Raw genomic sequence first — 26,787 nt, forward strand, 5'->3', positions numbered from 1 at the left:
ACGCCCCATGCACAGAGGCCACGTCCTCGCCGCAGCAGCTGCGGGTTCGATTCCGGCCTCGGTCCTTTGCTGCACATCATCCCCTCACTCTCCACCTTTCCCACTTAAGCTGCCCTATCAAATTAAGGCAAAAAAAAGCCCCCAAAATAATCTTAAAAAACCAGAAAAGAAAGTACATGAACTGAAAAGAAAATGGGTTGCTGTAGCTTTCCCAATCTTCGAGCACATTTTAGTCTGAAAATGATTCTGTCATTTAGGAAATAAGCCTTCAGTCTGCAGTTCATCTTCTCCACCTTATGGTTGTCTTTGTCCGTCTTAATGTCCCCACATATCACCTGTCTCCGTTGCTTTTTTCACTTTTATCCCCATCATTTGGCTTTGATACCTTCTGGAGAATATTGTAGCCGTATCACATCCATCACTTTCTGTCTTTGCCCTTTGGCCTGTTGTTTTAATTCTCTCTCCTTCAGTTTCTGCATTTTATGACAGCTTTATTTAATCTTCTCAGACAGTTTTTGTAGCCATTTGTGGACTTCATTTGGAGGTTGCTGATGGCATTAGGCCAAAAATTGCCAAAGATCCCCGATGAAGGATTGTTTTTTCAGTATCCGGATCCCAGTGTTTCCCGGCGGCTGACTGCTTTGGGCTGGCGGATGGGCCGGGCGAATGCGCCAAGCCAGTTACGCTCCAAAATTCTGTTCTCAAATTTAACACTTAACACACTCCTTTAAATATTTATTACTTTTTAAAATATTTAGTTTTAGTCTGTTTGGTTTCTTAAAAACATGTGAACCACTCTTCACTTTGGCATAAATTAGATCCGTACAACACTTCTAAAAAGAAAATATGTCACTTTTAAAGGTTTGCCTTTTACTTCTGTTATTTTCTTCCTAAACAGTGGGAAAGAAGACATGAAGCAAATGCCAGGAGTCGAGTTTCCAATCAGAGCACAAAAGACTAAACTGTCTCCGGAGTAAACACTGCTGACAAAGAATGTAGCATTTAAAAGGCTTTTTAAAAAAAATGTTTTTATTGGAGTCAGGCGCAGTGCACAATCCACATAAAACATTACATTAACCCTTGAAAACTCGAGCAAAGTTGGTTTGATTTCTTTCAAAAACATCGGGAAAATGCAATAACTTGGTAAGAAATGTCCCACAAACTATAAGAAATTATTTCAAAGGAATTAAATTACCTATAAATGAGCTTAAAATTAAGTGAAAGTTAGTTTTACAAAAGGAATGACAGTTTTGACAAAATTATCAAGAAATTATAGAAGAACGTTTAGAAAACTATATATATATATATATAATCATTATAATGACATGTTTTAAATTATGTTACAAGAAAAAATACATATTTTTAAAATTTTCTGCACCTAAATTTTCCTGTTTGTTTTTGTTTTGTTTTTTGTATATTTTCAGGTAATTTTCTTGTTATTTTGCTTTATTAATTTCATGGTATTTTTGGGCTACGAGTTGTTCAGTTTCTCACTGCCTTCTTCCCGTGTTTTTGACGAAATCAAACCAATTACAATATTTCCACCGCTTTACCGTCCCCCAAGACAGCCCTCATTAATGGGGATTTGAAGCCGTTACATGAAAAACACCAGACTTCATTGAGAAAAATGTTACTGCACTGAATGGTGGCGCTGCTGCTCTGCCGCTGCCTCCATCAGCTGCTGCGGACGGTACAGACGAGCAAATGTTCAAAAACGGCGTACTCGCTTAGCTTCTGTGTCGATGTTGTGGGGCTGTACTTTATTTATCAGAGGAAGGGGGGCTGGCTATATCATTGAAAATAAATATATTATACTTCCTTTTTTAAGTTGTATGTGCCTAACCTAAGCCAAAATTAAAAACACAAGTCCCCTCTTAGTGCTTACATTTCTTTAAAATGCCTGACCCGTTTTGCAGCACCCCTTCCCCCCTCATAAGTAATGAACGGTCCCTATCCCCAACCACGGAGGGAGCCAGCAGCCACGAGGACCACACACGCACAACACCTAGTCCAGTTAAAGTCCAGCTGAGGTGTTTACATGACAGAATAGCTCGACTTCCAGTCACATTATCTGGGTGTGTTAGTCCGATTTCGAGAAATTCAATTTAGACCAACTTCAGTCGGACTATTATGTTTACATGTATTTTAAAAGTCCAGTTTTAGTCTGACTATCACAGTCATTTCCACCATCATGTAAATGTTCTGAGTGATAAGTGGTACCGGCGTTACCTTCATCCGTCTCTCGTCTGCTCTGCTCCGTGTGGTGAAACACGAGAGCGGAAAATAATAATGATCGTGTGAGATTTTAACGGCGGCGCTCATAATTGAGTATAAAGGAATCAGTGAATGCTGCGATGTTAGTGAGGCTGTGAGAAGTAATTTGACCTGATTCTGGCTCCAGGATCTCCATCACACCTTCTGTTTGGGTGAAAGACTGGATCACAGCTGCCTCACTTACACGTGTAGTGCTTTTGTCTTGATTTCGCTCTTCAGGATAATGTTTGTTGGTGGTAGCAGGTGGGATTTTTCCTACATTTGTTGATATGATTGAGCCCACGATAAAGCCAAGTCCACCTCCTCAGGCTGTTCTGCCGAAGCCCCCTTAATTACCCCGCTCCCTTCCTCCCTCCGTCTCCCTCCCCTCTTACCATCTGTTGACCTCATGTCATTTTGCCTTCCTCCACCACTGCTGCTCCTTTTTCTTCCCTGCTCTTCCCCGTTTGCTCCACCAACTCCCCAACTTCTTTCCTTCTCCTAAAATAGCAAGTTGGAGAGAGTGAAAATAAACAAGAGAGACGCCCTTTAGTTTTGCCCTCCATGGAGTTGGAGAGGGGGACAGACAGAGAGGCAGAGAGCGAGGGAGGGTGTTTATGTGTGTGACTGGTTTTCTGTGCTTTTGCTGATCCCTTCCAGTGCCGTCTGAAGCCTTCGCAGTCAGCCAGCCGGCGCCTTCAAAGGCTCCTCCTCGCTCACAAACTATATGGTATTAACTTAATGGAAACTTGCAAAAGTGCGAAAGCCCGGCTTTCAACCCGGACAGGCTTAGCGCAGCATGCCGCGCGCATTATTTATTTATTTATCTAAAAAAGTACGGGCATAAATGGGGGTGCTTTGTGTGTACTTTTCAGGCATGTAACATACTTAAAAGCGAGGGGAGTGTGTGCGCTTTAGTGCGAGTAAACAGGAGTCTCTGAAAACTAGGTATCAAGTTCAGACCCCTGGTCCCTTCCCCCACCCTTTAAGAAAATATAAATCACATGGCATTCCTCGCTTATGACTCATTGTCTCCATTTCGCAAATGTTTTACTGCTTTTTATTTCTCTCCCCTTTCTTGGCTTCGGCGGACTTATTCCCCACATTCCTCCACCTCCTGTGTGTCTGTCTCTGCCCTTATTTTCATTCTGTTCTTTCTCTTTTTCTTTCTCCTCCTCTCCTCCCCCCATCCATCCCCCCGCTCCCTCCTCCTCCCGCTCCTCTTGCAGACAGATTGATTCCAGATGTTGCTGCTCTCTGACACAAACTCCTCCTCCTTTTTTCTCTTTCTTCTTTCCACTCTGTCCACTGCAGAACAAACAGCGACTCTATAATTTGATGGTTGGGTATAATTTTGGTTTAGATTTCACTGGCGTTTTTAGTTTTCCTCCCTGTTTTTTGGAGCTAGTGCAACGCCTTCACCCTCACAAGACTCATTCGAAACACTTCAATCACCTGTTATTGTATGTATTCTGCAGTAATTCGGCTAAACTATCACAGTTTTTCTGCTGTTTTTGTTTCATCAGCGTCAGTTTTTGGTGCACTGAAATTCAAAACGTCAGTGCAGTCATGTTTGAAATGCAGCACAGAGTTGGAAACTCCCAACATACATCTTTTTTTTAAAAAACTCAGAATAGGAAGAGTTTTCTGTTTCTCGTTGACATTGCCCAAGGCTTTGTAGACTTGAGATTCAGCTCTCAACAGCTTCCTTACACTGCCGTTCCATCTGTGCCGCGGTGAGCACCAGCAGCTTTATACACACTCGGTACTTTGCTCAATATAAGCCCGTCCATTCCCCCTGTAATTGTGGCGCACCAAGGAGAGCGTTCCCCCTGGGGACGAGGCACGAGGGGGAAATTGGTTCCAGATGAAACAGGAAGTGGAGAGTGGAGACAAAGAAAGGGCTGTTTCAGACAGGGGAAAATCGGAGGACAGCCCCTCGAGTCTGGACACACACACACACACACACACACACACACACACACACACACACAGAGTCCGAGTTTATTGCATCAAAAGCTTTTCTCTTTCATTCTTACCTGTTGTCCACATGTGGACCTTTTCTTTTTGTAATGTCATGCTCTCGTTCCCTCCCGGCTTCCCTCTTTCCAGCTCCGTCTAGACTCCTTCATTCATCCATACATCATCACCACATCTGTTTTTGGGCTGAAGCGGGGTTTATGCCTCTGCCATCGTTGAATCGATGCCGTAGGCTCTGCGGAGACTCGTACCCGATACACCATAGCCTGCCAGATTTTCCCAAACCTCTCATCAAGTATCACTTGCATCTTTTAGATCTCTCTCTGCTGCAACACAGCTAAATTAGATGATCAGCTTGTTATCAGGCAGCTTCATAACGAGTTGATCAAAAAAATCAGCCACACAGTCTAAGCGAATAAAGGGCAGTATTTCACCCTTTTGATGTCGGTTTACTACTGCGTCCATACAACTGCGATTTACAGTCATCAGTCATAAATAAAGTCGACTTATAACTGACAGCAGAGCAAGAACACAGCCGGCCAAAGTCAGGTGCGGTGTTTGTGCAACGCCACAGTAACAAGAAAACAGTCACATCACGCCAATTTAATAGTTTATTGCAAACTGTTAACATTCATTAGTTACACTTGATATGTTTCGGTAAATAGCCAAAGTAATACATTACGTACAAAAAAAGGTTGTGAATTCAGCTTCAAACTGCATCTTTTCACTCTCCAAAAGCAGTCTCCAATGTTAAAAAGCCACGCCAATATTTACCCTAGTTTTGCTTCTTCTTACGTCTCTTCTTCTCTTTGCTGCAGAGCGCTGCGTCCTTGTGATGGAGATGACGGTTGTTTTTCTCTAGCTTCTGCCGTCGCTGTCTCTTACACACTAACTAGCTCATTCACTGACATTGTATCTTCTATGCTGCATCTATTGACTCTGGCCGGCTCAACGTCTTTATCCTGCGACACACTAGAGGTCACAGTGACTCACTATCGCCTCTCAGGACAGGATGTATTATTGCAGGAGGGACGGCGTGTCCCTGGCTGCTTAGCAGTGGACATCTCTGCAATACAATACATCTTGGACATAACGTCAAAGGTGTTACTTCATTCTTTTAAATGCTTTAAACTAAAATTATGTTCAGATCTTACATAATGCACCTTTAATGTTGTTTCTATTAAGCCAGGTTTATGAGATGTTTTGAATCCATTAAACTTTACTGCACTTCACAGAAACACAGTGACAGAAACCCATCCACCAGCTCGTGTTTTGGAGGTGTATGTAGACTCCCGTGAATCAGCCTTTAGTCATTACATCTCTAAGTCCTAGTCATGCACTGTTCTGCGGGATCAGCTTTGATAGCTTTTTGTGTGCATGTTTAGACAAACCGTGTGTCGCTCCTGTGTCACCGCGGCCCTCCGTCTCAGACGCCGGCCCTGGATTGGCTGGATGAATGCTCTCAGGAAGTGATTTCTGCAGGAGGCAGCTCGAGGTCAGGGCCAGGAGGTTAACTCTGTTGACACTCTTCAGTAGCCAAGTCTGCCCCGCTCATTGCTGTGGCGTTACTCGGCCCACTCTCAAGCTGTCTGCTGAATGGACGAGTGCATCGAGGCCGAGGGGCAGCGCAAGGATTTGAAACATTTTTGTCTGCGCCTTAGTCCTGCAGATTAAATGTAATGAAAACATCAGCAGTTCTGTTGCACTAACACCCCATCCCCCAACAAATACACACACACACACACACACACACACACACACACACACACACATCTTTCTTTCTTTCACCCCCTCAGACCCTCTCTCTCCTCCTCCCCTCCTCCTCGCCGTGTGAGACTCATGCCTCGAGGAGCGTAGAGGCATGAGTCTCACTAGGCGGTCATGTTTTCTCTGCGAGGCTCGCCAGCAGGCTAGACTGTGCCGGTGTCATCTCTCTTTCTGCTGTCAAAATATCATCGTTTGGTTAACTTTCCCCATTGTTCCCGAGCTCCCCCTCTTTTGTCTTCTTTTGCGCCCCTCCTTCTTCACCTCCTCCTCCTCCTCACCTAACTCTGCAGCGAACAATGGCTGCTCGCGCCGGGGCAAATAATGACACGGAGGAGAAAATAATAGTTTGAGAGAAAAGCGAAAGAGAGAGACAGAAATAATCTAATTAAAAGTAATTACAGAGCAATTAACCACAACACTGGTTTCTGGGGCAGGGTCGATGAGGGATGGGGGGCTCACACTCTGCTAGTGGATTTTGATTGGTTAGCACGGAAAGTGCTGCAGTAGTGGGTCAGCAGTCACGATCAACAAAACTGACAACTTGATTCACTCAGTGTTTTTTGTCTTCTTCTCTTTTGTCCTTTTTTGTCTTTCCTTGTTTGAACTTTGTTCTGTCACAAAGTGTCACTTTTTTAATAATCATAACCAGGGATACTCAACTTGCTTTGCCTGGGGGCCACTTTTGCAAAATGTGTTGACATTTTTTGGATTTTAGGACATTTCTTGGACTTTAGGACGTTTCTAGGATTTTTGGACATTTCAAGGGCTTTAGGATATTTCAGGGATGTAAGGACATTTCTCAGATTTCAGGACATTTCTCAGATTTCAGGACATTTATTAGATTTCAGGATGTTTCTAGGATTTCAGGATGTTTTTAGGATTTTAGGACATTTCTAGGGTTTTTGGATGTTTCTGGGAGTTTAGGATATTTCTAGGATTGTAGGATATATCCAGGATTTTAGGTTATTTTCAGGATTTCAGATCAGTATCCCTGTCATTGGCATTGAAAAACAAACACTGTACAAATGTTTGGAGATTGGTAAAGGTTTTTTATTTTTTTAATAGTACTTTTAGGTTAATAATACCTCTCGATTGTCTCTTGTTGATTTGAAAACAAGCCCGGTGGAGATTTTTTGTCTGTGTACGTCACCCGAAATGTAAAAGTTTTGGATTGTCATGCTGTATCCACTCATTTTTCAAAAGCCCAGCCACTCATACTGCTCTCTTCCCTCCTGTTGTCTCTTGCAGAACAATGAGCCTTTAAACCCCGGTTTCCATGGATACCCACCTCACAGTCAGGTAAGAGATTAGTGACGGCTTGCAAAACCTCTGTAACAATAAATTTAAAAACTAACATAATACAGGATCCTTTAGTCACTTGAGATATGCTAGTTTTCAGCCGCCCAGGCGTCCTTTGAACAACCATAAATCAAATGCTTATTGAGGGTTTTCTTTGTCGAAGGATGTAAAAGAGGAATTCACTGTTATGTCTAAAAACTGAGGCTAGAATGAAACAGTGAAAGGATAGGTGCACTCAGGACGGTCTCTAAAATCTGAAACAGAGGTGTGACATGTTTTGTATCCTTTATAACATGTACAGTACTAGGGATGTCAACGGTTAACCATCGAGAATATTTTTGACTGTTTATGCATGTTGGTCTTTAGGTTAATTTGCAAACACACACTCTGTTAACACCTTGAGAGAGACCGGCTGTGATCCAAATTTCGGGAGGGGACTACCATTGTGAGCTTTCTCTGATACTCACAAAAACACTCACAGCGTGTAGAAGTACACCAAACATAAATTACTGATAGATCCTGACCGATCCCGTTGGCACATCTGGAGAGATAAATAATCAATGAAGTTACGCTGCTGTGCCTGCTGTGTAAATGTGTACAGCATCTTTCTTAATGGGGAGATGCACTAATCGTTTCTCCTGCGGTGGGAACGCAGCGGATAAAACTACAATGCGTGCTGGGCTGGGGCGGTATGTAATATTTCATACCTTCCTGAAATTTCACAGGAGTATACCGTATATTACAGTATGTGTATAGTTTTGAAGTCAATTTTCTCTTGCTCATCGTCTACTTAGTAAGTCCACTGTTGCAACAATCACCAGCTCCTCTTTGGTTAAAATAAATCCTTAATTCACCCAGATAGATGTAAAAAAAAAAAAAAAAAAAAAAAAGACATGCAGTTATTGCCCACTGACGTTCTCTGCCATTGCTGGCCAGCAGCTGTTTACAGTCCTGTAACTTTTCCGTCCACCACCAGGTAAAAACATTATAAAATAAAACAGTAAAATTTCAGCACCTTTAAATGGATTGCACTTTGAAATATGGCGCCAAAGTTTATTCAGTACATTTACATGAACAGTTTAGTCAAGCTACAATTAGCTCCATTAGGCCATTTAATTTGACTACTGTCCTTGTCCCAGCATACAAGCACCAGGCAAGAATCTATTGAATTTATTGACGAGTATGTACATCTCCACCACTGCAGGTCGAAATATGCCTTCTTTCAGCAAGTTTTTAGAGACCTATATTATTTATACAGTCTGTGATATAGAGCCAATCACAATCACAGCTGTTTATTTTCAATAATGTTGGGGTAGAAAACCGCGGCGTCATGTATATATAATTAAACGGCGCTGAACAAACTCTGCCTCCGGTGATCGGTTTTACGCCACCGAAAAAAATGTCACTATCAGTTAAAGTGTAAGCTCCACTTACAGTATTTTCACCGCTTTAGGTTGTCGTAAAACAGCCCTTACTGACGGGGATTTAAAGCGGTTACATCAGTCATTTTACTCCACTTAGCGGCGATTCATGTCCTCTGCCGCTGCCTCCGTCAGCTGTTGTGGAACGTAAAGAGGAGCAAAACTGATACTGATTTTTTTAAGGTGGCTAAAATATGTTTTGCTGTGGTCCGTGCACAGCAGGACATCGCTTAGCTTCCGTGCCGGTGTTGTGGGACTGTACTTTATTTGAAATCAATATAAAATACTTCCTTTTTAAGTCATATCTCCTGCATTTCACATCATTTTTTGAAAATGAACCACTGTGGTACCTGCTAGTAGGTGTCTGACCTCCAAAACTGACCTCCCGAGTACATACTACAGGAGCTGAACTCTTACACTGGGGGAGCATGATGTTGTCGTCCATCTTGTCCTTTAGCAGGCTCTGTTGCACCACAACATCATTATCGAGACAGTTCTGAAGTTCTGCAAAAGGCTCTTTTTTTAACAGCCCATGGTAGCATATAAATGATGGCTGTTAGAAGAATTGATGAAAGGGGAACTGGTGGTGATTGAGCTTCTGTTTCAAAGGCTTGACCCTCGGAAAGAGAAATTACGCTATCACCTTCTTTAAACTAAGCTGTGCTGCACACTTTGTTCGCAGCGCCGTCTCACAATACCGCTTCTCTCCTCTCACACTTTCTCTCTTTTTATGCCTCTCTCTCAGCCTCTCCGTCGCTTTCTCATTCTAAGTGTCTCTTCATGCATATTGCTCTCAGTAATGAGTGCCTTATGTGTGCAGCGTAGCGGCGGGGTAGCTGACTATTTTCTTATCTACCTCCAAGCAGCAGAGCACATTGAGCGGCTCAAACCAGCTCGGCGCTCGTGTGTGTGGAGGCGCGCGTGGTGTGTTTATGCGAAAGGCCTCTGAATCTGTGCGTGTGGCTTTGTCTCCGCTTGTGTGCGTGCGTGTGTGCGTGCGTCAGCGGTTGGTGTTTGGGATGTGCAGCTCTCTGGCAGTGCCACAGGAGGGGAGTGTTGGTCTGCGAGCCTCCCTCCCCAAATCACAACATGGGAGATTCTCACAGGCCTCGTTCCCTCTTTTGTATCCTTTTTTTTCTCTCTCCAATCGCTGGTATCTCCTTTCTTGGGAATACAGCTCTGTGTGAGTGCGAGACTCAGAGAATTTGGCTTTAAAGTTAGGAAGATTTCAGCCTCCTTTCTATTGTGTCTGCCGTTTGTGTTTGGGTGTTGATTTGCAACGAATAATAAAGATTGTGCGAGAGATCACAGGCGAAACACGAAGCCAGAAGACGAGGCAGAGAAGTAGAGCAGAGGTAAAACAGAAATGGAAGCGAGTTATTTAAGATGGCTCGCCTGCAGGGCACAAAATCATCCAATCGTCAGCTGCACAGTTAGAGCAGACTTATATTCCAGTCTTCTTGGCCCTTTCCGGCTTCGTCGGCTTGTAAGACAAACACCTGGGCCTGTGATCTGTGACACTTGCACTCCACAGTACGCCTGAACTCTCATCATCTGTTAAATTCAAAGCCGGCGCACACTGCCGCATTTGTTTAATAAATGATTTAAAAGTCGGCCCCGCTAATGCATTCTGCCCTTGAGCACACATATTAGGAGACTCCTGCACACTCGCTCCTGGTTATCATGCAAATGGGGGCTAGCCCGGCCCTAGCTCAGCCGGATCCGCTTGCTCGTTGCTGCAGTACATTTGTCTTGGTAATGCTGCTGTCTGGTGTTATGTATGCATGTTTGAACTGCCTGTAGGTCTGCCTGTGTCAATATGAGTGTGTTAAGTGGTGACAGGTTGCTGTGGGCGCCTGCTGCTGCACACAGTGAGGGCTAAATGTGTGTGTGTGTGTGTGTGTGTGTTTGGGTGTGTAAATGGCCATTCTGACGCCTGGGGGCTATACATGTCTCCTGCCGTTTAGGTCACAGATGTGATGAAGGTTAACAACAAACATACATAAACACACATGCAAACAAGTCTTAGAGGCTACACTGTTGAGCAGTTTTTAGCTGAAGTCATGAGCCCTTTTTACACGGAGATCCCTTCATTACCCCGCTTTGGTTGTTATACAGAAGGGTGGGTTAATATGTGTGTTTTTGACAGTGTGCCGCCATTCAAGGAGCAAAAGAGGCGTGACCGGCTTTATGTTTAACACGACACAGTTGGTCTGTAGTATGACACATAAGATATGAGTTGTCAGCGCTTTTTAACGAGAACGTGACGTGTTAATGGGCTCGTTTCCGTTACAGATTTGTGAAAACTTGATTTTCAAAATATTAATAAACACTATTGCTAGATGACAGCGTTTCCACTGAGTGATGTTATGCGACTTCTCCTCTTGTGATAACATTTCAAAACTCGTGGTGATGGATGTTCAAAACATTAGCAGCTTTATTTCTATTGCAGCCACCGCACTAGCCGTCATTATTTCCAATCGAAGATGACTTAGGCGAGTCAGTGAGCGATAATGGAAAGGCGAGTCCCTTATACATATAAGGGATTTCTGGAAAATGATAGTCCAAAATTTCAGAGGAATTGTGGATTCAAAACTTCCAGATGATCCGCTCAACTTTCTCAGAGTTATGTGACGCAATAACAGCTCCTTTAGCTCCTGCTGCATCATGAGGGAGCCAGAGTTCAAACGCCAAAATAAGGCGTGAACATAGCAATAGTATGCAGTTTAAAATGAAAATGTATAAGTGTGGATCAGGGGTGTAACAATACATATACCTGAATCTGTATCGCAATACAGTGATAAATTATCCAATATCATTGATGCAAACTGATAAAAAAAATTAAATTGCCAAAGAAACACTGATACATATCTTCATCTTTAAGAGAAATGCCTTTATTTTGAAATTCCCATGGCACATCTGTGTCACCATTTTGCTCAAAGTTCATGTCCTTCCTAAACATCCAAGTAGTCAGATAATGTTAAGCAGCCAAAAAAGGCAAGGAGGATATTTAAGATAAGATAATCCGTAATTAGTCCCACACATGTAAAACTTAATTATTACAGCAGCAAAAAGATATCAAAGCAAGGTATGTACAAGATGAATAACGTAAAAAGAACAAAAGACACAAAAGACACAAAACTCAATAGTTAAAAATATTTACACCAGCTGCACATGGATAATTGCAATTGTGATAAATTGGATGTCAATATCAATATGATGATAAAATTGCACGTTGTGATAATGAAATTGCACAGGTTTAAGTCCATTTTGGTGTGTGTGGTCTCCGGGGAGCAGCGCTGATGCAGTGTGACTGATGTCATCTCAAATCGATCACAGGCCCCTGAATTAAATCAAATCAAAATCATGATGTGACAGACTGTGTGATATCAGCAAATATCGTGTTGTGATGAGACTTCGGAGTGTGGATGTAGCCTAAATCTAACTGCGGGTTGTTGTAATTCTCCTAAAGTTCTTGTGGATTATTCCTATAGAAAAGTTGAGGCCGAGCTATTGATTATCTTTACAGGCTGTGTTTGAAGGAGCAGGCCTTTGTTTGAATTAGCCGGTGAGTGTGTGCTGCATATGTGTGTGTCCGTGTGCCAGCCAAAGTGCAGCAGCGTGAATATGATCACAGCACATCTTTGTGTACATTCTGTGTTTGTGTGTGTGTGTGTGTGTGTGGCTGCGTGTGTTTATCACAGTGTTCAGTATGTGTGCTTAATCCTCAGATCATCCCCTATTCATCCTCTCATCCTCCTCACTTACAGCCCTAATCCTGTCATCCCTGGCTCTTATTTTCACCCAGCCTTTTATCCATTTATCCCTCTATCCCGTTATCTCCTGCTCGCATCCACCGGCCCCTCCGCTCCGGCCCAGCTCCCCTTCTTTTGCCCCCTTTTCCCCCAATCACTTACCCTGCCCTCCCTGCATCCCTCTGGACCCAGTTCTCGCCAGCCTCAGCAGATGTCTGAAAGCTTGGCATCATGGCTTTTTTTTTCCCGCAGAGTTCAGTCCCTCCCATATGAAAATGCGGTTGCAAGGAACTGCACTCTCATCTCTGCAAATTAAGCGCCTCCTAACAATACAGTGGAGGGGATCTGAGCCTGAGCCAGAAGGAAACGGCGCAATGCAGCGAAGTAACAGATTCATGTGCAGGTCGAGGTTGGCGCTCTCCTCAGTTTTGTGAGACTTCCATCTGTGTGAGAGCGGAGAGATGGTGATCTAGGAGCCTACCCACGCAGCTAGCTAGCTGTCTACCGAGTGGCCTACCTACCAACCTACCTACCGCTGCTTTTTGGAGCTGACAGGCTGCCACGCAATAAATAAATCATCAAAAAAAAGCTGCAATGCAGTGGGGGTCGCATTCTGTGCTCTCAGGCAGCCAGTTGCGTGGATAGAAGACAGCATCTCCTTCCTGTTCCTTTTCTCTCTCCAGGGGTTTGAGGAAGACAGCAACAACCAAAAGCAGGGTTAGATTGCTACACGGATGCTTTGATGGATAGGAGGGACCGAGGCCGAGAGAGGGAGGGAAAGTTTTAAAAGAGGGGCGGGAACAAGAGGAAGCAAAGGGGGGAGCAGCGGCAGGACGTGTAACGCGAGTGTGTGAATGACAGACGCAGAGCAAAGAGAAGAGAGAGACAGGAGAGAGGAGGCTGTCAGGAGGAGAGAGACAGAAAGGCCCGAGGGGGATCAGAGCGGCGGGGTCCGGGGAGACGGAAGAAAAGCGAGGCAAGAGAGTGACAGGCAGACGAGGCTTGCGTGCCGGAGAAGTGGAAGAAGGGACGCCGGTGAAAGGGGGAAGGAGGAGGAAGGAGGGGAGTGAACGAGGGAGAATTTGAATGTGTGAGACAGACGTGGACTGAAGCCATCGTCAGCTCATGGTCTTAGAGCTCAGACAGGGGAGAGGAGGAACAGGAGGAGGAATAGAGACACACGGGGAGAGGAGAAGGAAAGTGGAGAGCTGGTCAGCTGTTGTTCCTCTAGATCAGACCATGATGGGGCTGTACTACCAAGCAATGCTGCCGGTGAGTTCACAGCTTCTTTCTACATAAACAACTTTTGTGCACATGTTGAGCTGCGAGAGCAGAAGGAGAAAAACACGGGCTAATTAATGATTAAGTTTCATTAGTTTACTTTGGCTTGACGGAGCGGTGAGTGTGCTGTTTATGGTATGGCCTGTTTTTGGTTTGCCGTGTCTTGGCCCAGGTGAGGCCTTTTGTCAGATAGTTGGCAGGGCATCAGGCTAACAGCAGGGCTTGTCCCTGCAGCTCTGCTCCTTTTGCTTTTTAACCCTTTGGGCTCAAGTATCTTTAATTATCTCTGAAGAAATCATGCTGATGGATTACTACTACACTGATGCAACGTTTCCTCCTTGTGTAAGCGAGTGGAAAATGGCAGTAGGGCATTAGTTGAGCTGTTTGCTGCCAAATGACAATGTTTTATTAGAAAAGTTACTACACTGCAATATATAATGTTTATAGACAGGGTTTGTACGGTCGTGAAAAACCTGGAAAAGTCATGCAGTTTGTAAATAGCAATTTCCAGGCCTAGAAAAGCAGATATGCTCTTAACGTTTTGGAAAAGTCATGGAGTTTTGTTTCACAAACGTGTATAATGACACATGATGTGTTCAAAGACAGTTGGAAATTTGAAAATCAGACATTAATTTCTGTTTTAATAGTTACTGTCTGTGATGAATTGTGTTATTGTGTTGATTTTTACCACATTTCTTTTCAAAGAAAAATATTTTTTGTTGTGCCGTATTTTTCTAATTTTTAAAGAAAAAAAAGTCAACATTTTTCATTAGAAAACATGTGGGTTTGAAAGGCACAATGAAAAACATAAGCCCTCAGTGCTTAAAAAAATATTTGACATGCCTCCCCCTTTTTTTGCACCACCCCCTCCTCACAAATAATGAACAGTTCCTAAGTTATATCTAAATATTCGGTTCTAATCCTGCTCTAAATGTATTATTTCTTAAAATAATATATATTGAAAAAAGCTGTTATATAGTAATGAACAAGACCCGATAAGGAGTATGGATGGTTGTTTCACAGAATGCATGGTCTTAAAAATTTGCCTCAGAGTCATGGAAATGTCATGGAAATTTATTGTTGAAAATGTGTACGAATCCTGTGTAGAGTTGATGTGTGCTAGGCTGCTCTTAGCATATGGTGGGCGTGTCTGTGCTACTTTAGCTGGGAGACAGCCTGAGGATGAGAGCTGTTCTCTGGCTCTGTTCTAGCATGTCCCGCTCTCTGGTCTCGGGTTCCTTTGGGCCTTGAGGGGGGTGCTGGGATCCGGGGGAGCCGGAGACGAGAGGTAGAAAACCGCTGCTCGGTGGTCTGCGTTGACATGCATGTACAGTTGCATGCTCTCGCCATGCTGACTGCACACAGTGTCATGTTATATTTCGAATGTATGTACGTGTGTCTTGTCATGTCATGGACACAGAGGGTGGAGATTTTGTCAAGCGACTCAACGTTGTCATCCAAGCTGTCCATGCAGTTTAAAGTTCATCTGTGTCTGGATTGAGGGAGACAGGTGCCAAGGCACAGTTGTTTCTGCACACACAGGCGCACACACACACACAGACACACACACACACACCAGTTGTTGCCAGGAGAACTTTACTACCCCCTCTCTGATGGCACAACAAACTAAGACACACAAAGTAACTATTAATGGATGCACAGCAACAGCGCTGTCTTTTTGTAACAGATGCACTACCTGCATTCAACTGTCGACACACGACCTGCAGCCACACAGCGACATCACAGAAGCAGGGGTGGATGATAAGGCCTTAAAATGATAGAATTATAATTCAGTGTATTTTTGTGACAACAATATCCTGGATGATATTAAAAAACACAGAAAAATATTTTATTATTAATTTCAAGAACATAAAATTGCAACAAAATAAGTTTTAAATGTCAACATAAATGTAATAGTTTGCCTTCAAATATTCAGTAAATAAAAAATATCTCTCAGTAAAGATGGCAAACAACAACAGAGTGAGATTCAGATTGCAGGAAAATTTGGGTGGTTTTTTTCTTTTAATTTTTTTGGCAATTTTTTTTTTTTCAACATTTATTAGTTTTGTCAATTTATGAAGAAATCGGTTTTTTTTTTTTTTTTTTTGAAGAAAATATGTTGGCAATTTTTTATCTCTAAAATATGCCCTCTAAACCTGTGCATGTTTTTTTTTTTAAATCACCAAAATGACACTTTATGTCACAGCCAGTAACTGTAAAAACAGAAACTATCATTGGATTTTTGAATTTGCGACATCAGTTGGACACATGTCAGGATCATGAAATAGAATTTCATGACTTTTCAGTTTTAAGTAAATTAAATTTCCCACAGCTTTTCCAGGCCTGGAAATAGCTATTTGCAAATTCCATGACTTTTCTAAACCCTGTCCTTCCAGACTGTAGCAGTTTTGCTTTCGACCATGGTTGTTGGTGTGTGTGATGCTTTGACGCATTATGTTAACAAGTCAACATATTTCCATATACAACACAATATGAATTTTTCTTATAATAAAAGTTATGCAGGTGTTATTGTGAATATGATTATGGCACAACCCTACACAGAAGTACAGCAAAGAGATGCTGACATTCTCAATAATCATAATCCCTGCAGTGTTTATACTTCAGATTCAAAGGATGGACAGAAGTGTAACTTTTGTAGAATATTTTTCTTTATTGTAACACCAACCTACATCTGCACTTTGGCTTGGTGAAGTAGAGGTGTAGGTTGTTGTTGTCTTTTTCCTCTCCCTCTTGTTTTCCTCCCCCCTCCCTGCGTTGTCCTCCCCCCGCAGGCTGGAGCAGCTGTAAACTAAACACATTATTCCTCTTCAAAGAGAATGACGCCAAATGGAGGATGGCGGTGGTAACCGTGAGGGTGTAAGTGGGTGGGGGCGTTATGCTCTTTAAAGGTGACACACTCCAACAGTCACAGTGTCCTCCGTAAACCTTTATGGTGCTGCTCTCTGTTTTGGGTGACACATCTCCATACTGTCGTGTGTAGTGGAGTAGAGTTCATGTTAATGCTTAAGACACAACATCAAAGAACTAGTGGCGACGAAGGCCAACTGTTCGACTCAAGTTGTTTGTGTCTCAGCCAAAAAGTTGCACTTGATCACACCGCAAAGACTACAGCCAACAGGCAACCAGCACGCAACTTTCAAGTCATTTTAAACAACGGTTGGATATTTCTAGGTAGTAGAAAAAAGTCTCCATAGCAGAAAGCCGTGGCAGTCTGTGCTTATCATTCAACTGCAAGACCGACAGAAAAGATTCAAGATGCTAGTTAGCCACTTAGCACATCAACAACACAATGTGATGGTGATGCCATCGAACAATAACAGAAACAGTAACAAACTGTTTTTGCTAAAGAGTTTAATGGCTAAAAAAATGATCTTATACTCATTTTTCATCAAAATAAGCACCTGTGAGCAGGAGTAAACCTGCTAAAATTAGACTATATATTCCTCTCCCATTGCCAGTAGAGCAGAGCTGTGCACACGGCTCTGCAGCAGAAGAGTATGTCTTTTTGTGTGTTTGGGTTTTTTAGTGCGTCACATTCGAACTCACGGACAGGCCGGAGAACAGGTTAACAGTAGACAGCAGCATGGATGTCTGTGAAAACTTCATGGGTGTTACTTCTTTATATATCTCTGACTTATTCAGTTTCACTTGTGCACTCGGGCAGCCTAATTTGGATCGATGTTTGAGAGCTGCTTGGATGAAGGTGGGGGGTATCTTGTTGTGGCACGTCATTGCATCTCGGTGATTAAGGGGCTAAATTAGCGCGTTCACCAGGTTGTTGTGTTTCCATCAATGTCGATTTGAGCCGGAGACGATAAATACCCGTGACTACTGCAGGGTCATTTGACACAGGTGCGAATGTTGATTTTTACCTTTACCATAACATTTTTAATTATTTTTTTTTATAATATTAAATATACACAAGATGAACCATATTACCAAACACATCACAAACCGTCAACATGCCACAAACAGATGCCAAAAAACGAGTGTTAAAAAGAAGGAAAAAACAGAGAAAGACTAAAGAACAATGCAATCAAAAATCAGTAAACGTGGCCTTCAGACAAAGAATGTTTGATATTCCCCGAATTTGTATCTTCTTTGAAACATCATTTTGGGTTAGAGGGTATTATTGCAAATACACAGAGAACAATAAATGACTGAAAAAAAGACAGATGTTAGTGGGGTTTTTTTGTGCAGTGGAAAAGGGCTTTAGCTCATATTAAAAGTTAATTTTGATCTCACGCCCTCTTTGCTTTAGTTGAATGTGTGCTTTCTTAACCTTTAGGGATGTTGCAGTGGTAGAATTTCCCCTGCTGTGATTAATTGACGCTCAACATAACACTAAGCGGTATAACTGCCATTTTTTGTCATCCTGATTTTAGTACTGTATAAATAAGTTTTAATGTTAGGGTGTTATTAGGTGTATTGTTGATTTTTTACATGACAAAGGTGACTCGAGCAGTGCCCAGTAGATACCAAGCACCTTGTCACCCTGTTGACATTTGCAGCAGAGTATGAATATGCAGCACTTCAACAAAGAAAAACACATGAACACAGTGGTTGTGGTGGTTGTCTGCCATCGACTGCAAAAAGTTATTTTAGTCGAGAAGTAACTTAGCTGTAGGTAATGACATAGCAGTTTGACTTTAATGTTTTTGATTATGGCTGAGATGTTCCAGTTTCAGACAGGGTGTGATTTTGGGACTGTGTGGACCCTCTCACTTTGTGGTTGGACATAGCTTCATGATGAAGCCACTGATTGTGGAAACTCATGTTTTTTTTTATTGTTAGCGTCATCACTGCAGCAGGATGGCATATAAACAATGCGTCTGCATATTTTTACTATTTCTATCCCCCTTCCACATGTGTACATGGGTGTACATTCAGTGCAGCAGCATCGTATCCTCACGTCCCTCTCTCTTTCTCTCTCTCTGTTTTGTTGACATCCGGAGTTGTTGCATCATCCCTATAACCCAGCTGCTTAGTGCTGAGCCCACGAGGAAGGGTGTCAAGCCGAGCCGCTGTTACACCGGGTGCTTTGCAAGGCAGCGAGTGGCATCTGAGCATTTAAAAGCCTAACATCTCCACCTCCCATGTTATCTGGTTAGCCAGCAAACAGCAACAGGCCTTCAAGGAATTTCCAAGGGATCCACACCCAAGCCTGTTAGCCTCAGGGTTGTATGTGCACGTCTGTGGGAGTGTAGCTGCACATATATGGACAGAGTCGTACAGCTGCACTTTCACAACAAACTAACAGGTACCTGTGTGTTTAGCTGCAAGTGTAATGTTAGAACAACATAAACTACGCTCAGTTTACACAATGGCATATTCATTATAATTATTGTTTGGGATTATGGGTATTTTCACATTCTCCCACAGTAGAAAGTGACTTATTATGTCACAGAAGTGCATTGTCACCTGTTAACAGTGGTGGAGGATGTATTCAGATCTGTTGTAAAAGTACTGAGCACTGCATTGAATTTTTTACCTGAGTAGAACTAAGTATAATCAGGAAAAAGTACTTCAGGTATTAAGAGTAAAATAACCCAATGCAGAAAAATCTAAAAAAAAAAAAAAAAAAAAAGACAAATAAAAACATATAAATAAGAAACCCACAAAAAAAAAACATAAAACTGTAAAATAAAATTCCCCACATTATTTTGAAATAAAAAAATACCCCAAAACCTCAAATTTATTAAAAAAAAACCCCAAACTCAAAAATATCAGCAAAATAGAAAAAAAACACCCCAAACTTATTCTAAATAAATGAATGAATAAATAAAAGACCCACAAACCTCAAAATTATGACACCCCACCCCCCAAAAAAACTCTAAAACTCAAAAACTGTTAAAAAAATACTTAAAATGATTTTTTAAAAAAAGACTTAAATGTCTGTCAAAATAGTTGTCAATTAATTTTCTGTCAGTCGGCTGATTGATCAACTTATCCTTGCAGCTGTACTTGTATTAACAGTTTGGTGATTTCATTTATAACAAAACATCATATTTTATAAACTGTTCCTTTTTTTAATGCAAAATTATAATCTGTAATATAACTAAAGTGTGCAGATAAAATAAAAAGAGCAATATTTCCTTCTCAAATGAACCGGAGTAAAAGTATAGTATAGTGTGTATATATATAATAGTATATATAGTAAAACAGTATAAAGTGAAAAAAAACACAAGTACCTCAGATTTGTACTTAGGTGCAGTACATGAGTAAATGTACTTAGTTACATTCCACCACTGCCAGTTAATGCACTGAACCAAAGTGCACATTCCTCAGTACAGGTGTCCTGATGCACTGTGTGACATTACTTCACCTCAGGGTTAACTGTCCTCCCTCTGTCCATCCAGCCGTGATGATATTGTCCAACACTAATGCCGCCCAAACTGTCGCCGCCCGAGGCTGTACGCGCTGGATCGAGGTGTGAAAACATGTTGTCTCACACCAAAGTGCACACACAGAAAGGCACGCTGCAAGCGGTGCGATGCACAGACGTGGTGCAGTAGAGCCCTAAATGTATGCAGTATTCCCGAGGATGCCTACCCCTGCATGACAAGCAGCTGCGTAACAATGTACCTGTGCACACACTGTACCCCGGCTGACACTGCAGCAGTGCCGACGGCTTTTTGAATTTAAACTTCTCCTGCAGAAGTCGTGACAGCGGTGCACAAATTCCTCCATCCTGCTGCATCCACTCAGAATTAGCAATGCAGGATTTTACTCAACAATTCTTCTTGCAGTGCTGGCAGTGCAGCAAGCATATTAGAAAAATGTTACTTATGTAAGTTCTGTTTTTAGTATTGACTTTGTAGAGGTGATGTAGGGTGAAAAGCTCATCCCACTGTCAGATCTTCTGGTAGGAAAAATCCCTAAAATGTAAATGTCAGTCAGTGATAACATATGAGCAGTTTGGAAGAAGTAGTCACCCTGGTTACATGAAACATCGGACCTCTGGATGAGACCGACAGGGAGGTTAAGTGTGTTTGGACTGAGTTTTTATCATTTAGTAGAAGCATTGTTGACACTTAATCATGTTTTAGCTGAGAGCTGTCGGCATCCAGTCAGAAATATTTACCTACAGTCTGGCTTCTCGCACAGCTGTTTATAAACCTCACTGAAATATATTAATAACTGACTGATTTCAGCCTAATATTCACATCACAATACATCATAGTTGTATTTCTGTTAGTTGTTTTTTATTTTTAATTTATATGCACTTCTGAAAGTGTGTTTTAGTTTTTATTCAAAGGTCGAGTGTAGGATTTAGGGGCATATATTGGCAGAAATGGAAAATAATACAATATTTTATAGTCACCTGAAAATTAGAATAGTTGTATTTTGTTTATCTAGAGTGAGGCGTAAACATCTACATAGAAAGCAGGTCCTCGTCCACAGAGTCCGCTATGTTGCATCGCCATGTTTCTACAGTAGCCTGGAACAGACAAACAGCGAGTTTTGGCATGACATTTAGCAGCCCCTCTGCTACAAGCTGCATTGTAAAAATGCTGATTTTTTTCATGTGGAACTGCTTTATTTAGTGTTTTTCATGGTTTTCATCACCTTTTTTTGAGAGGAAATGTGTGGGAATGTGGCTCCCGGCAAAAAAAACTCTTGAAGCTTTGGGTTAGAAATGAGGTGAGCACAGAAGAAACGCTGATTTGTAATGTGAGATTGCTTTATTTAGTGTTTTAGCTGGTTTGAATCACCTGTTTTTTTTTGTTTTTGAGAGGAAGAGACCTCTGCAGATAATTCGGCTCCCGGTAAAAACCTCCTGAACAAAAAACACTGAAGGAATTCTAACTGGATGCCACATAATCTATAGCATCTATAACAACAAACGCTACAACTAACAGGTACTTTCAGAACTGATCTGCTGATCATTTTCTTGATTGATTGTTTTACCCAGAAAATATCAGAAAATCGTGAAAATTACGGTTGTTATTTTTTACAGATATCTTGTTTTGCTCAAAAGTTCAAAACTCCAAAGATATTCAGTTTACCAAAATATACAACAAATAAAAGCAAAAAATAATCACATTTGAAAAGCTGGAACCACAAAATCTTTTACATTTTTGCTTTAAAAATGTAATTATTCGATTATAAAATTGATTGCAAATTTTCTAAATAACAAACATCATCTTTATGCATAATTATGACAGTTCCTCAAAACATCTGGCACGAGTCTCTTCTTCCACCTGTTGCTCTTTTATGAGCATTTGTCTGGTAAACAGAAAAAATAAGACAGTGCTGCTGATCTCTTGATATTATTATATTGCACAGGAAGTACTTTATTTAATTTTTAATGATTACATTTCACCAAATCTTTGGGTCTGTTGCGATTTGTCAAATCTGAATTGAGCGCAGATTTTTTATTTTTAGGTGGTATTGGCATGCCGAAGGTGAGCCAGAGTGTCAGAGAAAGAGCTGTCAGTGCGATTATGGAAACGATGGTGACGATGAAGATCTGAACTGTCAAAAACAGATCAGCTGTTTGTCACAGACTTCAGCACAGCCGCAGAGCTGCTGACACTGACAGACAGCAGCATGTTTAACTTCACTTCAGATGCCAATTAAAGCATTTAAGATCTCTGTCGTTACTGTGACACTTATTTCTTGATTTTAGGGAGGGAGATTTTTGGCTCTCTTACGTTTGTCATCGACTACTGACAAAAAATAGATGGTCACAAAGTTTTATCAAGTCTCTTATCTGTTGATTTAAAGGGTAAATGATGATAAGAATAATATTAATAATAATGGAAAAAGGCCTTAAGGAACTTAGTAAGAAATGTTCTACAAATTGCAGGAAATTAGTAGATTTAGAAACTTATTTTTGAAAATAAGCAAGGGAAAAATGTCTAGGGGGGAAAAGTGAGAGAATTCTCATAATCACATATTTGAAATTACATTGCATAAATATTACCAATTTTTTTAAAGCATTTTTCCATTTTTTTTGTTGATGTAGTTTTTCTTTTTTTAAAAATTTTCTTTATTGTTTTTTTCCCTCTAGACTAATTTTGTAAACAATTTTCAGGTAATTTTCTTGTTCTTTTTACACGTCTTGCTAATTTTGGGGGTGATTTCTTCTTTGGTTGCTCATTGCCTTTCTTTAAAGTAAAAAGCAAATTTGCACAAGTTTAAAAGGGTTAATGCATCAATTATTATAACACAATAATATTACATATATTATTTAGCAAAAGGCCAACTTCTAGATGAGGAGAACTTTTGATTCTGATACTTTTGTACTTTTACTTAAGATTTGAATTCAGCACTTGAACTTATAACAGTGTATTTCTTCTCAGCAGTACTACTACTTTTATTTAGGTAAAATATATGAGTACTTATTCCACTTCTGGTGTTAAGATGCCTTTTCTGTTTTGTTTTTACATATGTTTGCACTCAGATTAGCAAAAATGTACTTTGGCTTCCAAATTTCGGGCCTTGCTGGCCTGTGGGTCCAGTGCTTAAAAATATTAGCGTCTATCCTGCAGCTTATTGAGAGCTCATTTTCATTTTCTTGGCAAAAAGCCATCCATGTGTCCTGAACTAGTGATGCGTCTCTAAGGAGCAGCCTCTCTGTGATCTGATTGGCTCGCAGTGAGGAAGGAGAGACAGGAGCTTCTGCACAGTCGGCCGTATAAGGAGATGGGCCGTGGCCTTCGTTTTTGATGGACATCACGGTGCACTGGAAGCTTAGAGTTACTCGAGGGGCGGGTGTCGGTGGTTTTAAAAAGGGGGAAAAAAACTCTCCCTCTGGCTTTCATCAAGCGTGGCAGGCAAGAATGAAGAGGGGAAAAAAGGAGGAGGAGGGGGGCTGAACGCAGGCACACTGAGCTCTCCAACCGCAGGAAAAGAAAAGAGACGGATTGCAGAGGGAGAAGAAGCTGTTAAAGAGTATTTTTGTCTTCAGCCGGCCGTCGTTACAGGCGCTGGATGCTTCCAGTGGATAAATTGTTGTGAATTTGCATGATTGATGAGTTTCAGTAGCATCATCTCTTGGCTGTCACTGTGTGTCTGTGGCTGGTGCGTGCTGCACTTTTGGTGGTTAGAGTCAGACAGATAGACGCACACTTTAAAGGCCTCTCCTCCCCCTCATCCTCTCCGTGTTTGGAAAAACATATGGTGTCTCAGGTAACACAACTGCTGCTGCGCGTGTTTGTGTGTGTGTGTGCATGCAAGAGGTGAGACAGTGTGTGTAGGTCCTTCACCAGATAGTCAGTTTTTTGCTTTTTTTGTAATATCGGGTTGATTAAAGAAACATTTTGCTCGATACTCTCCATTTTCAGCTTCTCTCTGATCGCTTTTTACATCATTTAAACCCTTTTAGAAAACAGATCAGTTTTGTAACATGTGGCACTTAAGATAATTGGTTTGATTCTTTTTGAAAACATAAAAGATGTAATGAGCAACTTGGCAAGAAATGTGTGTAAAATTGGAGAAAATAATTAAAAGGTGACAACAAAATGACTTAATAATGAGCAATGAAAAGATTATTAGAAATTATCCAAAAAAGGAAAAACAAAATGTTTTTTTTTTTTTTTTTACTAATTTCTTGCTAATTTTGGGGGCCATTTCTTGTTAAGTTGCGCATTTTCTTCTTCCAATATTTTTGAAAGAATTAAAGCCAGTTTGCAGTTCTGCGTCTTATCTCACAATGTCAGAAATCAGTCTGGAAAGTCTGCAACAGATACAACTTTAAAAAGACTGTGTCATTATTTCCCCTAATCCCTCTCCCGTTAAGCCCCCCGTTTCTTTTTCCATTATTTCTTTTTTCCTCTCTCCTCCTCTCCTTTCGACTATATGATGCTGCCTTGTAGGGCAGTGCTGCTCTTAAGTCAGCGGGGCAGGAATGCCTCTGCAGGCTGAGGGGGGATCTGTGCTCAGCTATGAATCCACTAACAGCTTCTGCTCGTCTGCCTGTTTATTATTAGCTCATCAATTAATCATCTTTTATACCTGGCTGGCTTAAACAAACCCAAAAATAAAAATAACACACATGGTCATAAGCGCTCTGTCGGTGTCCTTTAATCGTCGGCAGGAGTCGCCTTAACGTTTTAACCCCTTGAAATGATTTTTCACATGACTGGACCTGTGGCAGTGTTGTGTTGTGAGATGTCGTCCAGGTGGCTCAGGCCTGGCAGTACTTCATTCAGAGAGGAACGACGTGATAGAAAAAAAACAACTTTTCTGAGGCATCAACTTCTTTGGCGTCTTTGAAATGCACATGTTGACCCGTGCACGATACATGGTTGGGCCATTGGCTGAGTGCTTAACCTTTAGGGACTGTTTGGTGCATTTAACAATCTTTTTTCATTCTTATTTTTTTTGGCTGTGTTCATGCATATGGCATCAATTTTGGCAAGATTGTGTGTTTTTGTTTGATCTTGGAAGTTCCAGCTCAGCTCCTACAATAAGTCTAAAATACACTGTGGAGACTAAATTGCTACATTCATGCAAAAAAAATGCAGAATTAAAACCCGTTCAAACTGCAGCTTTTGATCTCACAGCCATCAAAACATAAAAACGTACATTGTGTAATTTCTTGGTGTCTTTCTGGGCTTTTGCCTTGGAAAAGCACTTTTACTATTTTCCCCTTAATGACATTTTTTTTGTCCTAGTCTGTGATAATAATAAACAAAGACGAAAACTGCTTTGCTCATATTATATAAAAAATCATTAATCTTCTGTGTTTTTTTTCTCCATCCAAATACATAGTGCCATCATGGAAAAAAACTGTAATTTATGGGTTGAAATTATCAAAATTAACGAATATTTGATATTTGCGATTAGGACTGCTGATGGTTAAAAAGAGCAGAGTATGAGTATTTGCCACTGCACAAAAAATAATAATGTATAAAAATCAGTGTTGCTGCTAATCATTGACACATCCCAGGCTGTGATAACCAAAAATACATATCTTCCTAGCATGCAGTATATTGAAAATATACTTTTTTTTCATCTAAAACATAAACCTGGCATTTAAGGATTAAAATCATTAAAATTAGTTAATATTTGATTTTTTAAAAAATCTACTTAGCATGCATTATAATGCCAATTCTGGTGCTGCTGAAAAATAATTAAAATAAAATAAAAAAAAAAATTTAAAAATGGACAAAATTCATAAAAACTGAGAAGAATAAATAAACCAGCAGCGACAGGATAAATAAAAGTAAAATCAGAACAAATGAAACAACAACAAAAGGACAAATAAATAAATAAAACATCACTTGAATAAATAAAAGCAGCATCAGAAACCAGCAGCTGTGTTAAAAACCAAACAGCTGCTGTTGTTGTAGCCCTCCATGATGTCTTTGGTTGAGTTTCTGACCAATCAGAGGCTGCGTTTTTGTGTACCGCCCATCCTCAGTGTGAAACACACAGTCGCTGAGCAGCTCTCCTCTCATTCATTGAGACTTGAAACATAGATGAGCACTCTTATTCATACACGATTAGTTTGCTCTTTGTCTAATCATAAGCTTCAACCTTTTTCTCTGACTCTGTTTGTCTCTCTTCTCCTGCTCTGCGCGGCTTTTTGGGTGTGTGTGACTCAGCCCTGGGCTACGTTATGCCTATAGGACACACCCTTTAGTGGCTGAATACAGGCTGCTGCATGTTTATGAGCTCACAAGCCCTAACAAGTGCACTTAGGCTTTGATATATCCTAGCTGGGTTGTCTTAGGCCGAACCAATGAATTTTAATGGCTTATCGCCTCTTTTTGAACATGTTTTTGATGGTTCCTCTTTTATCACTGGCTGACAGAAACCGTAGCAGATATGAAACACAATCACACATTCTTCCGTATCGTACACATTCAGCCTCACCACAGTGAGAGCGGCGAGTTTCTCTGATTTTTCCACCCTGTTTTTGGAGGGCGCAGCCCTCTCCGATGCCTCCTCTATCTTTTTGGGCCAGACCCCAGAAGCTGTCTGTCTTGCAGATGGGCATTTTAGCCTCAGCTGGCTGTTTACAGCCAATGCGGTACACTGCAGAAGAACAGCGGGCT

General features: G+C 41.2%; 1 protein-coding gene across 6 annotated transcripts in view; it reads left to right on the plus strand.

Moving 5' to 3' along the window:
- LOC121956085 (RNA binding protein fox-1 homolog 2-like) overlaps positions 1-26,787 on the plus strand; it is a 67,662-nt gene that overhangs the window by 8,419 nt on the left and 32,456 nt on the right. For 5 of the 6 annotated variants that reach the window (XM_042504176.1, XM_042504177.1, XM_042504181.1 and 2 more), the window contains exon 2: positions 7,249-7,299. In XM_042504176.1, coding sequence (XP_042360110.1) covers positions 7,249-7,299 — 51 coding nt within the window. Of the gene's footprint in view, positions 1-7,248; positions 7,300-13,315; positions 13,748-26,787 lie in introns of those variants that run through there. The other variant, XM_042504179.1, reaches the window with a different exon arrangement.

The sequence above is a fragment of the Plectropomus leopardus genome, chromosome 17 (assembly GCF_008729295.1).
Source record: "Plectropomus leopardus isolate mb chromosome 17, YSFRI_Pleo_2.0, whole genome shotgun sequence".
Classification (NCBI taxonomy): domain Eukaryota; kingdom Metazoa; phylum Chordata; class Actinopteri; order Perciformes; family Serranidae; genus Plectropomus; species Plectropomus leopardus.